The sequence below is a fragment of the Brassica rapa genome, chromosome A04 (genome assembly GCF_000309985.2).
Source record: "Brassica rapa cultivar Chiifu-401-42 chromosome A04, CAAS_Brap_v3.01, whole genome shotgun sequence".
Taxonomy (NCBI): Eukaryota; Viridiplantae; Streptophyta; class Magnoliopsida; order Brassicales; family Brassicaceae; genus Brassica; species Brassica rapa.
The window spans coordinates 12795291-12809128 of record NC_024798.2 but is presented as its reverse complement, the minus strand read 5'-3'; the positions used below and the strand labels follow the sequence as shown (position 1 = coordinate 12809128).

The 13838-nt window shown below is 27.9% G+C and overlaps 1 protein-coding gene and 1 long non-coding RNA gene across 3 annotated transcripts; one reads left to right on the top strand and one right to left on the bottom strand.

Moving 5' to 3' along the window:
* Positions 1–1959: 1959 nt before the first annotated feature.
* Positions 1960–6130, bottom strand: LOC117133398. 2 transcript variants are annotated; one of them, XR_004457170.1, is made up of 2 exons: positions 2641–6130; positions 1960–2348 (listed from the first exon to the last, which is right to left on the bottom strand). It is a non-coding gene; the product is annotated as an uncharacterized LOC117133398 (long non-coding RNA). The 2 variants fall into 2 exon arrangements; XR_004457171.1 differs by having other exon boundaries at positions 1960–2334.
* Positions 6131–11111: 4981 nt separating this feature from the next.
* LOC103864393 (homeobox-leucine zipper protein HAT9) lies at positions 11112–13511 on the top strand. Its single transcript, XM_009142147.3, has 3 exons — positions 11112–12670; positions 12750–12829; positions 12927–13511. Exons 1-3 carry the CDS (start codon positions 12254–12256, stop codon positions 13273–13275), a joined length of 846 nt encoding a protein of 281 aa, XP_009140395.1. The 5' UTR covers positions 11112–12253; the 3' UTR covers positions 13276–13511.
* The last annotated feature ends 327 nt before the right edge of the window (positions 13512–13838 follow it).

The window sequence follows — 13838 nt, the reverse complement described above, 5'->3', positions numbered from 1 at the left end:
TTTGAAAGAACCCAAAATGCCTTGACTCTCAATCAGAAACAGAAAATAAACAGAGAACTTAGATGACTAGAGAGAACATTCCTAAGTGATGTATTCATGAAGTCAAATGTAAATTGTACAAAAAAAATAATAACATAGATTCGCCCGTAAGGCGGGCCGACCCTAGTTTATTATATTGTTGAGATACTTTTTTTATCATTGTTGAGATTTTTATCTAATAAATTCATGTTTTACTACAGATGTATATATTCAATCCTATATAATATTACAACACACAAAAACTTGAGTATAGATATGTACTTCTAATTATCATCTGCATTCAATCAGAAAACAACGAGCATTGGGCTAATAAATGAAAAATGGGCGTATTTGCAGAGGTTATACCAAAGCTATAAGAAAAAAAGTGGAATCAAAAGTGGCAGATATAGCAAGACGAAAGGGGTACCAAATTTATAACATTCCGGTTTGTGATATATGTAAAAGATTTAGGCTCCGAATGGAAAAAGCAGATCAAGCATTGCGGATCTAGCGGAACAAGAGTGGATCAAGCGGATCTAGCAGAACAAGAGTGGATCAAGCGGATCTAGCAGTCCAAAATATATGTTTGAATGGTTAAAGTGGATAAAAAGTAGTACAAAATATTGTACAAATTAAAAATAAATTATATTACTATTTAATTTTATAATTCAGAAAATTAATTTTTAGAATTCATTTATATATTTTACATTTAAAATATAATAGAACTTTTTTAAAATATACATATACAGAGATTTAAAATGAAATATATATATATATGTATATATATACATATCTAATTTTGTATGATTTAAAAATAATTATGTTTTGATAAAACAGTATAACAGTTTAAGATTTAATATTAACTAACTTAATAAATTTAAAATATTAAAAAATCTGAAAGTAACACATTGTTAAGAAATTACAGTGTAATTATTTGAGCTTCTAAATTATAATATATAATTGGATGACTTATAAATAATTATAATTTTAGGTAAAATAATATAATAATTTTAACGGTAATATTAAATAAAATTGTAGAATATTTTAAATAAAATTTGAAAGAGAATAACTCATTAAAAAAAATAAAGTATTATGTCAAATAATAAAATACATATCTTGTAAAAATTTAAAATCCATACATATCTTAAAATCTTAAAAACAAATGGTTTGGTGAATCGAATTAAAAACTGTTTTTTAATCCATCAAATTGAATTAAATTCATAATGCTATGATATTGATACAATATATTTTAGAATTAACAAAAGAAATTAGTGGTATGGTCTGTCTTTTATCCACTTGGTCCACTTCATATTTGTGGTAGAAGAGTTGTACCGCTTGTGTACCATAAATCCTTTGTTATTTTTAACTGCTAGTGGTACTCTCACTTTTACTGTTTAGTACACTTGTTTTATTAACTTTTGTATGAATGGCAAATTTAAGTGGATGAAACACTTTGGTGGGCGATCTGTTTTTTTCTACGCTTCCCATTCAGACACTTAATAGAATTGATTTGGTTACATATGCCAATAAAATGGACTTACCTTCTCGGTTACACATCCATAAAAAAATTCAGAGTTAAGCGTATTTAAATTAGAGTAGTAGAAGGATGATTCATGATATCATGTGAGTGAGACCAAAGCACGGAGAAATATCATATAGTGATTACAAGATCAGCAAACAAGTCTTTTGAGCCTCCGAAAATTAACGCACCGTCAGTCGTATGGAATGGGATCATGGGCCGAGTGAGCGGGCGTGGGAGATCCATTAGTCATAGGCGGTCGAGGCGTTACAAGTAGAATCAGAACCAAACCCAAATGAATGTTGGATCCTACATGGGGTCACTCTAATATGGGCGGTTATGATTCTGAGGCGCAACAAAGACATTGCGTTCTCTGAGAGTGAGTGAATTGTAAATTTCGGTTTGTGGTATATGTGCAAAACTTAATAGAATTTTTTTGACTATATAATCATCAAATTATACTTATTTTTTCGGTTACATATCCAGAAAAAAACTTCATAATTATAGTTACACGTAGAATGGGTAACTTATCAGAAAGTGATTTCTAATATCATCTGAATGAAGTCAAAACATGAAAAAAAATTCATGTAGTTATTGTAACGTCAGTAAACAAGTCTTTTAAGTCTCGTAAAATTATCCAATCCGTTGCACGGAATGAAACCCATGAATAGTGAATGGACGTGGTAAGACTCCTTGGACAGTTAAAGCGTTACAAAATCGTCGAGTATATTTCCAAGGCGAAGAGTGAATCACCATAGTGGATTAGTGACTATGGACTCTCGCACGTACGCAATTCCCTGTTTCAGAGAACCTTTCATAACGCAAGCAATGATGCAATATTTTTAGGTTAATAAATGACCAAGTATGTAAGCCAAGTTACAAGAAAATAAAAAAAATGACCAAGTATTTGTCTGCCTAGATATACGTACAACAAATATTTATGTACATATGTGTGTTGTGTAGTGGTAAGATCCAGGAAACATTTTGATCGAACATAATACGATCTAGTTTTAATTAAAAAATAGTGAAATGAATGCATCTGTAGAGGATTATAAAAGAGTTGTGAATGAAGTTCAGTAAAATAAACGGAAATAAACTATGACCTTTCTCTGGGAAAATAATTCGAAGCGTCTCGTCGTGTCTTGAGCATTCTATTAGCCAATTGTCCACTTCGTAAATTATTTTCGTAACGTATTATTGGGTTGCATTCATAATGAGAAAACATAGAATTAGGTAGTCATTATAAGCATGGAATGGTAATGGCAGCTAAGAGCACCTCCAACTATGGGTTGTAGAGGAGTTCTAGAAAAAAAAAAAATCAGAAAAAAAGAAAAATATGTGAACAGTTGAGAATCGGTCCTTTATCTAGAGTTTGAAAAATCGGTCTTCTGATTAAAGTGACAAGTGTTTAAATTCTAGTAGTTTATATTATTTTAACAAAATAAATTTTAATAACATAACTAAAAAATAAAAAGTATTAAAATACTCACGGTTAATGTTGTTCTAAAATTATAACTAATATCACCAAAAATAAAATTCGCTAGCAATTATTTTTTATTGTATGAATGAAATATGTTAGCGGTTATAGAATATGGTTTTAGTGATATTAACTTTTATATATAAATATGTAAACCTTAATGCGATTAATTATGATATATTTCGCTGACCAGAATTTGGGTGTCTAATCATTCGTCGTTTACAAAGTCAAAATTTGACCTCATCAAGTCATTTTTCTTATCAAATTTATTATTATTATTATTATAAATTTTGGTTTCTCTTTGCCAAAGTGTTTCAATTATTTATTCTTCTTAATTATCCAATTTGATTCAATTATTTACACCCTTTTACATTTCAAGGTAATATTCCTTTCTTTTAAAAAAATTAGAATTGGGGAATAGTCTAACAAAAAAAAAGTCTAAATGCCATATTCTAGATGCACTACAATTATTTAAATAAAAGGAAAATTGGTTAACTGATTAAAAACAGAATTAATCTAGAGGGATGATTATGCGTGGAAACTATTTGGAATATATCACGAATATGATATGAATATGATACCTTTAATTTGTTTTTCTTAAAGATGATACCTTAAATTATGGACATGCTTAAGACATGAAACACAGTTAGAAGTACATTTGGAGAAGTTATTTGAGCACTCATACTTTAGCTTTTTCAAAAACAAAAAAAAACACTCATACTTTATACACCATTAAAGAAAACACAATATTTTTTCTTTTCAAAAAAAAAAAGCTACAAATCTGATATAGAATTCGAAAGAAAAATTTATTATAAGAATTCCACTAGTTAGTTTTTGATGTCAGTACTCTGTAAAATATATTCAAAAATATATTAATAAAAAAATAAATATATTTATGAACGTTTGTATTATTATTTTTTGAAAAAGGCTTAACATTTATATTATCGCTTTCAGATATTCAATTTGAATAGATTATTAATTTCTAATCGTAAAATTTCACAACAGTTATCATGAAAATATAGGTTTATATTTGCTCGCACTTGCGCGTTCACTAAACTAAAGTTACTTAAAACAAAACTTGATTATTATAGGTAAAAACTAAAAAGCACAAATCAGTAAATATTTTGTAACATACAAATATAATTTTTTAAAATGTTTTTATATAGATCTTGGAAGTAGAATAGAAAAAAAAATCTTGGAAGTAGAATAGTAACAAAAAACTATATTTATATATATTATGTTAGTGGAATCCACAATTTAACTGCGCGTACATATATATGAGTATATGCATTTTACACTTTTATGTATGCGTAAGAAAATAATAACAAAATAAAATAAAATTTAGAACAAAAAAAAAGCAATATGTCTGGCTGGCCGCAAAGCCGGAAAGATGATGAAAAAGATCAGACAATCCATTCATCATTCTTCCAACTCAGTCTGTCCTTAATTATACAATTACATTCGTTTTCATTTTTTATCGCATATTTATTATATTTAAAAGATTGCATTTTTCTATGTAAAATAACTTATATACAGAAGATTATTTAGCTCTGGTGATATAAGAAAAATCTTCAAGATGCAAAGTTTCCTTTATAATTTTCGGTGTTCCAAATTTATTGAATTACATATATTTTAAGCTATTCATATCATTTCTTGGTTATTTAAACATACAATGACAGCTGAAAATAAAAACGAGCTAAAACTAGAACAAACCAGTTCAAAATATAAAACGAGCCCAAAGTTAAACCTCTACTGCAGCAGCTACATCAACTAAAACTGTTGTTCTTCGAAAACTCCATTTATCCCGAACTGGACGAAGAGGTAATTTTCAAAAAGAACTAGACAAGAAAATTGAAGAAGAGAAGGGTAAATTCCATCGAAAAAATAAATAAAAAAAACATAACATATCGATGAAAAAAAAAATGAAACGAAGACCAAACAAAAGCATACAAATTGAAGAGTCTTTGCCGATGCAGAACCGGTATGTAGAGGGGCCGAAGCCACGTTCCACAACCAATTTACCTCCACCACCTCCATCAGAAAACCCGAGTTCCCCATGCTCAAGCCAATGTCCTCAAAGAAACTAATAGCAGAGAGGTAAGATTCATGGATCTAATCTCCAACAAAACTTCAGAACAATCAGTCACCTCCTCACGAGAAAGCTGCAGCCGCCTCGCTACTGAAACCAAAAACCGAAAAGAAAACTTGGGAGATAACAGAAAATTTGGGGATCACGACCTGCATCTACCTCCACAAAGCTAGGTCTTGATGCAAAGGAACCTCCGCATCACCATATATCGATGTTACACCTTTCGCCGCCTCAAATTTACAACCACTAAACCTAAAAGTGAAAAAAATATACCGAAAATGAAATTTAACGCTATATGAAAATGAAAAGAAAAGAACTTTATTTTAATGTCATAATAAAACTTTATTGAAATCCACATAATTTTTTTTCAGCATATATTTTTAATGTCATAATAAAACTTTATTTTTGCTTTATAGCAATATAATAGCTACTTACATAATATAGATAATTTAGTTTCAGTTATATTAATTAAACTAGGTGTTTTGCCCGTACTTGCGGGCTTAATAATTTTATAAAATTTTGTAAAGAAATATATTATCAATTCAAAAATTTGAATAAGTTATTTTCACGCTTTTTAAATATTTAATAATTAATTTAATATTAATTTTTCTATACACGCTAAAGTTTTTTATTTTAATAAAATATCTATTATTATGTAAAATAATCCTCAAAACATTTATATACATAAAAATATACATAAAACTATATACATGAATTTATATTTATTTTAATATAATATAGTAAAAGATAGAAGATTTATGGGGCTTTAACATTAAAACCTCTCAACTAAATTTTTTTTCTATTGACATGTAATAAAAAATTATCTAAAATTATTTATTAAAATTAATAATTGAGTATAAAATATGATTAATATTTTTTGAATAATATTAAGTTATATGTTTTCTGTGAATAATATTAATGTTTTTAGTTTTCAATAACAACACAAAATATATAGGAATTATCTTTTATTTTAAAATATATCTTTCAGATTTTGGATAAGTTTTTTTTTATTATTAATAATAACTTATCTAACCAAATAATTTTAAATTCATTTTTATGTTTTAGTTAATTTATAGATTTTATTCATTAAGGGTATAAACGATATTAACCATTCTAACTTTTAACGTGAGAGCTCGATTCCAAAAATGTACTTCGCAAATAATAGTATATATGAATAATATTCAGTTATATGTTTTCTGTGTGTTTTTAGTTTTAATTTTTTAGTATTTAAATTTTTTATTAAAATATGTTTTCGGATAACAACACAAAATATATAGGAATTATTTTTATTTTAAAATATATCTTTCAGATTTTGGATAAGTTTTTTTATTATTAATAATAACTTATCTAACCAAATAATTTTAAATTCGTTTTTATGTTTTAGTTAATTTATAAATTTTATTCATTAAGGGTATAAACGATATTAATCATTCTAACGTGAGAGTTCGATTCCAAAAATTTAATTCGCAAATAATAGTATATATAGTTTTGTTTGTATCTCAGATTCCTAAAGTAGAGGAAAAACAATGAAAAAATAATTTTAGAGCCGGGTTTAAAATTCTTATTTTTTTTCTTAATTAAGTGTTTGAGCAAATTAGCTCAATATACTGAAAAGAGTGGGATACACCATTGAATTGAGGGAAAATGGTAGTGATAGAGGGAAAAAAATTAAAGAGAAATAGGATATGGAGTGCAAATAGGGGGGAAGTTGTGTGTAATACTCTAAGTGTTTTGTTATATACATATAATTTGATGTCCGTAAAAGGGATCAGAACTTATAATTTGGAAATAATATTTAAAACCAAAAGAATATTAAAAACAAAACATGAGTCAACATGAGTCTGTAAATTCTTTGCTGTCAAAAAAAAAAAAAAAATTAAAAACAAAACATAAAAAATGTTAAAGCTTGGAATTAATGAGTGGATTAATTGTCATCAAAGTCGTCATTATCATGATTTACACTTACATATATTCTTTTTATATATGGGAGGATCAGAATCAGACTCCATCATAACAAATCATTGGTAGGACCCAAATGTTTGAAGCTGTCTAGATTTGAACGTGTCGAACCAAACTGACAAAGATACTGTTTTGGAGCTGCTTTGCTTCTCGTGTCGTGTGGATAAGAATTTTGAGAGGGATGCCATGATTCGATATTTCGATGGATGGTGCTTATTGTTGATGACATGTGAACCACCACTTTTTCGTTTTTTTTTCTTTTTACCATGTTTTTCTATATTGTTGGGGATGAGGTATTAATAAGATGATTAATTTAATTTTATCAATCATCTGAACTCTTTAAAAAGTAATGCTACTTGTGGGTTAGATTCCATTATTTATTATTATTATTATTATTATTATTTAGAAACATGACATCCTTATTACTGTTTTGTTTAATTCCACCTTCTTCCTGACTTATTCAAATAAACTATGTATTTATCATTTCCTCTTACGACTTCTATCCATAGTCAAATTTTTTCTATTATTCATATTTTCATGCCGACGAAAAATAATGTAGAAACTCAATAAAATTTATCTAAATTTCATATCTCATCATTATCAAGGAATCTAAAAAAAACTATAGATAATAGGTTAATTTAAAAAAAAATCAAATAAGTGTGTCACTTTCAAATTATCTTATTTTTATTTATTAGAAATACGATAAATGAATTTCTTAGTTATTACATTCACTCTTATGATATTACTACCGGTGTCGAATTACCCCTGATTAGAAAAATAGATGATGGACAATATCTAGCATGTCTCCAGGTCTCATAAGTATACTTAAGATATTATTACGAGAAACTGGGAAATTTAAACAAAAAGAACAAAACAATAATATTAATCACGGAGGCCCGTTTTTTTTTTTTAAAGGAAAAAATAATCATGGCGTCTTTAGAAGATCGCCTACATTCCATTAAAATATCGGTTCGAGCCAATTAAAATTTTCGTCTTCTTACCTCTTGATTTAAAAATACCAAATGATTAGGTTGTACTCTCTTTATATTCTTTAAATCTCTACACACTTAGTTCAATGTTAGGCAGAGCCGTGCTTACAAACTATTAAAAAAAGCATTTACTTAAGAAACTTAAATTTTGTAAAATTTTTAGGGTTTCTAATTACAAAAAAAATATTTTTACATGGTAATTAATGCATTTTTTTGTTAGATTTTTATTATTGTTTGATTCTAAATTCAACTTTTGTTTAAATAGTTATTTATGATCAATTTTACTATATTTTATATAAAACTATAAAGATTCTACTTTTAATTAACTGCAAATAATTGATCCATATTTATCTTCTTTATATATGTTATGAGTTAGATTTATTTAATATATTTATAGAATTTGATTAAAAATTATAATATTTTGAATATATAGTTCATTGTATTTAATTTAAATGCTAAAATTTAGCTTTTTAACCGCGAACAATATTTCAATCCAAAGTTTTTATTTTTTTAGCTTATAAAATTCTGGTGCATAAAATTTAGAAAATGTTTAGGTAATAAATCAAAACTTTTTAGTGTTATATATATGTATATGTTTTTTCAAAAGAAATATTTTATATAATTCGAATTTAAAGAGAACTATTTTTTTTAAAAAAATATCATGTAAATTTTTTTTGAACTCGACTCGGACCTCCAAAAACCTTCGCACGATACTGATGTTAGGATCTTGATTAATTAACTAAATCACATTATAATAAATAATGTATATGTCGTCGTGGAAACAACTCTGCCACACCTTCTCCTGAGTCCTGAGGACACTGGTCTTGCGGCGAGGACCAACTCTTCTTAATGAGAAACCAAATTTGTTACTAGTAGATAACTTAATATTATTGTGCAATCATACATGCATTCCAAATTATTTTGATATGTCTAATTTAATGCCTTCGCACATACTGATTCAAGTCTTGCTTTTTTCACTTTTGACAAATTTAGTTGAGTTTTATTATATTTATGAAAAATTAACCATGTGAAGAATAACATTTAATTCAAACTGTAACGATCTATTCGACGATTTGATAAGTTCTGACATATATTAAACACGAAATCACTATTTTAAAATGACTATAAAAACTTCCTTTTTAAAAACAATTTTGTAAAGGTTATGTAATGTAAATTGATTTGTATTGCGTTGACTAAAATAACTTTTAATTTTTTATAAAACAGCTCAGTTTAAATATATCATTTATTTATGCATATTAATTTTATTTTATAAATTAAAAATATTTTTTATATTAAGATATTTAATTATATTTATCATAATATAGTAATTTAATTACTAATGGAATATATAAAATATTATGATTTTATGATTTTTAATTTGAAATTAAAAGTAAATGAATTTAAATAAAAATAATTAAAAATATTATAGAAAAACTTCTATAGTAAAATAAAAATATTCATAACTAAAAATATTATTTAGTGGGAAAATTATCACATGTGTGATGATATATTATATTAAAATAGTCTAATATATAATTAATAATTAAAATAATATTTTATAATAATTATAAATATAATAAAAATAGATGTATTTTACGTAAATCACATTAATGGCTAATTAATTTTTATTTCGTAAATATTTTTTTAATAAAATAGATTGCTTTTTATTAAATTAAATTATTCAATTACAAACCATTCTTTTGTCGGAATAAAATTATGTTTATCCTTCATGCCGATTTTATAAATTCTCAAAATTCTTTTGGTAAACTGCAAGTGTGCAAACACTTAATTCTCAAATGTCAAGACAAACTATGATAACTTGTACCGTTTAGAAAATGTCAAATGTCATACAATCATATGAAATTGACAAATTACGTGCTTATTTAATCTTTTTATACAGCAATAATTTTTTTTAAAGTATTTAGTCTTAATTTTTCGTTATGATAATAATAAAGTTATGGGTTATATTTTTCTTTTAATAGTTAAAAATGTTGGATTGAGATTCATATATTCACCGACCAGAGCAAGAGCATATAATATAAATATAAAATGAAATAGTAAATGAAATATAATATGAAAAAATATATACAGTATAATCTCTTCAAATTAATACTCTATAAATTAATATACACTAAAAATCTCTATAAAATAATATAATTTTATAATCAGAAATTGAGTTTTTGGTTCAATTAGTATATCGATAAATTAATAAAAAAATTATAGTTTTGGTGTAAAGGTTTTACTGTAATATGAATTATATTTTTGTTCATAGCCGAAAACCTTTAATCCTCGTGTGTGGGCGACAATCATCAGGATTAAGGGATACAAGATAATTTAAAGAAGCAATATGAAAAGTGATTTAGATCATCGATAGAAAATAGGGATAAAAGATAATGATAATAATAGCATGTATAGGATGGGTAACCTAACTTTGGTTGGACGAGTATAGCCGACAGAGGCATTATTGGAAGTGTCAAAACAAATAACAAAGCTAAGACCAAACGGTCCAAACCCAACTGAGGGTTGGTTACACATTAACTTTCTTCGTCAATTACTCCAAAAATATATATTTCTTTTTGTTTTGTACTCTCTTGATATTTCTTATAATATGTCAGGTAACCAAACGAAAAGTCATTTTAGACGTTAAGACACATTTCTTTTCAACTATTTGGACCACATATGACATATCGTAAAAACTCAGGTTCGAATTTAGGTAATATTGAGCCATTTTATGGAACGCAAGTGTCAGACTAAATACACTTTGATTCTGGAGATTATGTCACAAACTGCGAAATCACGAGATAATTTGTAGCATTTTTTTTGTTTAAATAACCAGATGATTTGTAACAAGTTACAACGTTTTTATGGGATCATCCAAACTAACATGCTTTATGTTGTGACTGACATACATACTACATACACATTTTTTTTTTAGCAAAAAAAAACATGCTTTATGTTTTGCCGAGAACCTCACGATTTTTGGAGTAAACTTGTGTCATCATGGCCAGTTTGTTGTGTGTGTGTTACTTAACCAAGTGCACAAGGCAGTAGGCATGGGTTTCGGTTTTCTTCTTACACTGATATTAATTTTTATTGTAAATATAGATGATTGCGATATGAAATAGGAATAAAATTTAAGAGACAATTTGAAAATTTAAGATAGTTATTCATAGTAATTAAGATTGAATATTTAACAAAATAATTTGTATGGTGCTGACCTTGTTTAAAACTTTTGGAATAAATTATATGCCTAACTTTTTCCACAAAGTACTAAATTAATTGGTGAAAGAGATCAAGAGAACCAAACCTAAACAAGATGGTGGGGATCGCTATCCATATGTGTATTTTTAGAAATAATTAATTAAAATGTATGATGTCTAATTAAATAATTGAACATGAAGGGCCAATGCGTTTGTGTAGAGGCTGAAAATTGGTAGGTAAACAGACTTGTGGTCCGTTATTTAAAGGCACCTGTTCATCACTTTCTAGTTACTATTAATAGATATATATTCTTATATAGATTTATATACTTTCCCCATAACATTTCCTCCCCCATAACGTTTTGTTTATTAAATATTCTTAATTAATACTCTAGATTATTCATGATAAAACTCTGAGAAAATTAAGAAAAATGATAGATAATTTATGTTGCCTTTAGTAACGCTTTATGATAAATCTAAAATACTATGCCGACTGAACTAATGATACGAGACGACACACGAGAGCACTAATGAAGGAAACTTTCAACGTATAATATTAAATTTATACATGGTATGATAAGGGTACCAAATATAAAATCATTCAACTTTTTGGGAACTTTTCTCTTAGTGGGACGAATAGTAGCAAGTGCCAAGTGGGATGCTCATTTGGTCAACCTTTGCAAGTAAGAAAAATAAAAATAAAAATATAAAAGAGAGAAAATTGTGCCATAAATAATTTCTCACATTATTCTTTTCAGAAAAAGAATTACCAAGAAAATACATTCATCCCTTTGATTAATAATTATTAGCTATCCACCCACTCATCAAATTATAAAAATAAAATAAACGAAAAAAATACTTCTCTTCTCCCTTCTTAAGAAGCCTCTTGGCATCATCTCCTCCCATTATCTTCTAAACTTCATCAAAAAAGTTCTCCTTAAGTCTCACCTCTCGAAATCTTGAACATTGGTAAAATCATATATTCCATAAGATTTGTTCCAGATGGGTTTCGATGATTCATGCAACACAGGTCTTGTTCTTGGATTAGGTCTCTCACCAAGTTCAAACAATTACAATAATACCATCAAACGTTCCTCCGGCTACAAGTCCGACCCATCGTTGACTCTAAGCCTCTCCGGCGATCCATCAATGATGGTGGTCGCCGGAGCTGACCTGCTCTGCCGTCAGACTTCATCTCACAGCGGAGTCTCTTCTTTCTCAACCGGAAGAGTAGTGAAGAGAGAGAGAGACGGCTGCGAAGAGTCGCAGGAGGAGGAGGAGAAGGAGAAGACGGAGAGACTTATAAGTGACTACCATGAAGATGAAGAAGGTGTTAGTGCTAGAAAAAAACTTAGGCTTACCAAAGAGCAATCTGCTCTTCTTGAGGAAAGCTTCAAGCACCATAGCACCCTTAATCCCGTAATTATTAATTCTAATCCTTTAATACGTTTATAAATACTTTTATAATCCTTGAATAATCGTGTTCATTTTTTTACAGAAGCAAAAACAAGATCTGGCAAGACAGCTGAATCTTAGGCCTAGACAAGTTGAAGTATGGTTCCAAAATAGAAGAGCCAGGTAAGTTATATTCTATTACAGTTATCCAAAAAAGATTGTAGGGAACATTATTTTCTTTTTATTGAATACTTTTCTTTATTTAATTAAATTTGAACAGAACAAAGCTAAAGCAAACAGAAGTAGATTGTGAGTTTTTGAAGAAATGTTGTGAAACATTAACAGATGAGAACATAAGACTTCAGAAAGAGATTCAAGAACTCAAAACCCTAAAATTGACTCATCCCCCCTTTTACATGCACATGCCTGCATCTACTCTCACGATGTGTCCTTCATGTGAAAGAATCGGTGGCAGAAGCGGCGGCGAAAGCGGAGGAAAAGGTGTCGGAGGCGGCAGCAGCGTGGCTACCACGGTGGTTGTGGATGGAGGTACGACGAAGGGAGCTTTCTCCATCTCGTCAAAGCCTCACTTCTTCAACCCTTGTACTAATTCCTCTGCAGCTTGTTGAATGAAGTTTTCTTATTAGTATTTATCTTTTTTCGGGATGGCATATTGTTCAGTAGGAAGAAGAACACAAGAAATACGTTAGAAAGGGTAAGATGGGTATAGATGGTCTCTTTTACAATTCCCACTTAGTTTTTCGGTGGGATTGTTGGTCTGCGAAAAAAGAATAATTTGTAGTTATTATTTTATTTGTATAAAAGGTAATAATATTCACTCTAAATTCATATTTACTCTCGTAAAGTTATTTGTGAAGCAAAGTTATACATGAGATTTTTTCATGAAAACAACCGCCCAATAATTATTTCTTCTATGTAACTATATTTTATATGGTGACGTATAGTTATGAATGGGCTATGGAGAGAGTATGCTGCAATACTTAAATATTTGGAACATACTGCAAAGATTTGATCACAATGATTAATTATTTGGAACTACGTGTTTGGCCAAATTTTACAACAGAATTAAATTTGAATAATAGAATAATCTTTCGTTGTTAAAAAAAAAAAGAATGAGTTTATATGGGTGATACCCTACAAATATAACAAACTACAAGTCTCAATGTAAACG

Bases quoted from the DNA above. Each gene is read 5' to 3' on its own strand.
- LOC103864393 (XM_009142147.3), top strand. From the start codon at position 12,254: ATGGGTTTCGATGATTCATGCAACACAGGTCTTGTTCTTGGATTAGGT. The intron at 12,671-12,749 runs GTAATTATTAAT...ATTTTTTTACAG, and splicing joins ACCATAGCACCCTTAATCCC to AAGCAAAAACAAGATCTGGC. The intron at 12,830-12,926 runs GTAAGTTATATT...AAATTTGAACAG, and splicing joins TTCCAAAATAGAAGAGCCAG to AACAAAGCTAAAGCAAACAG.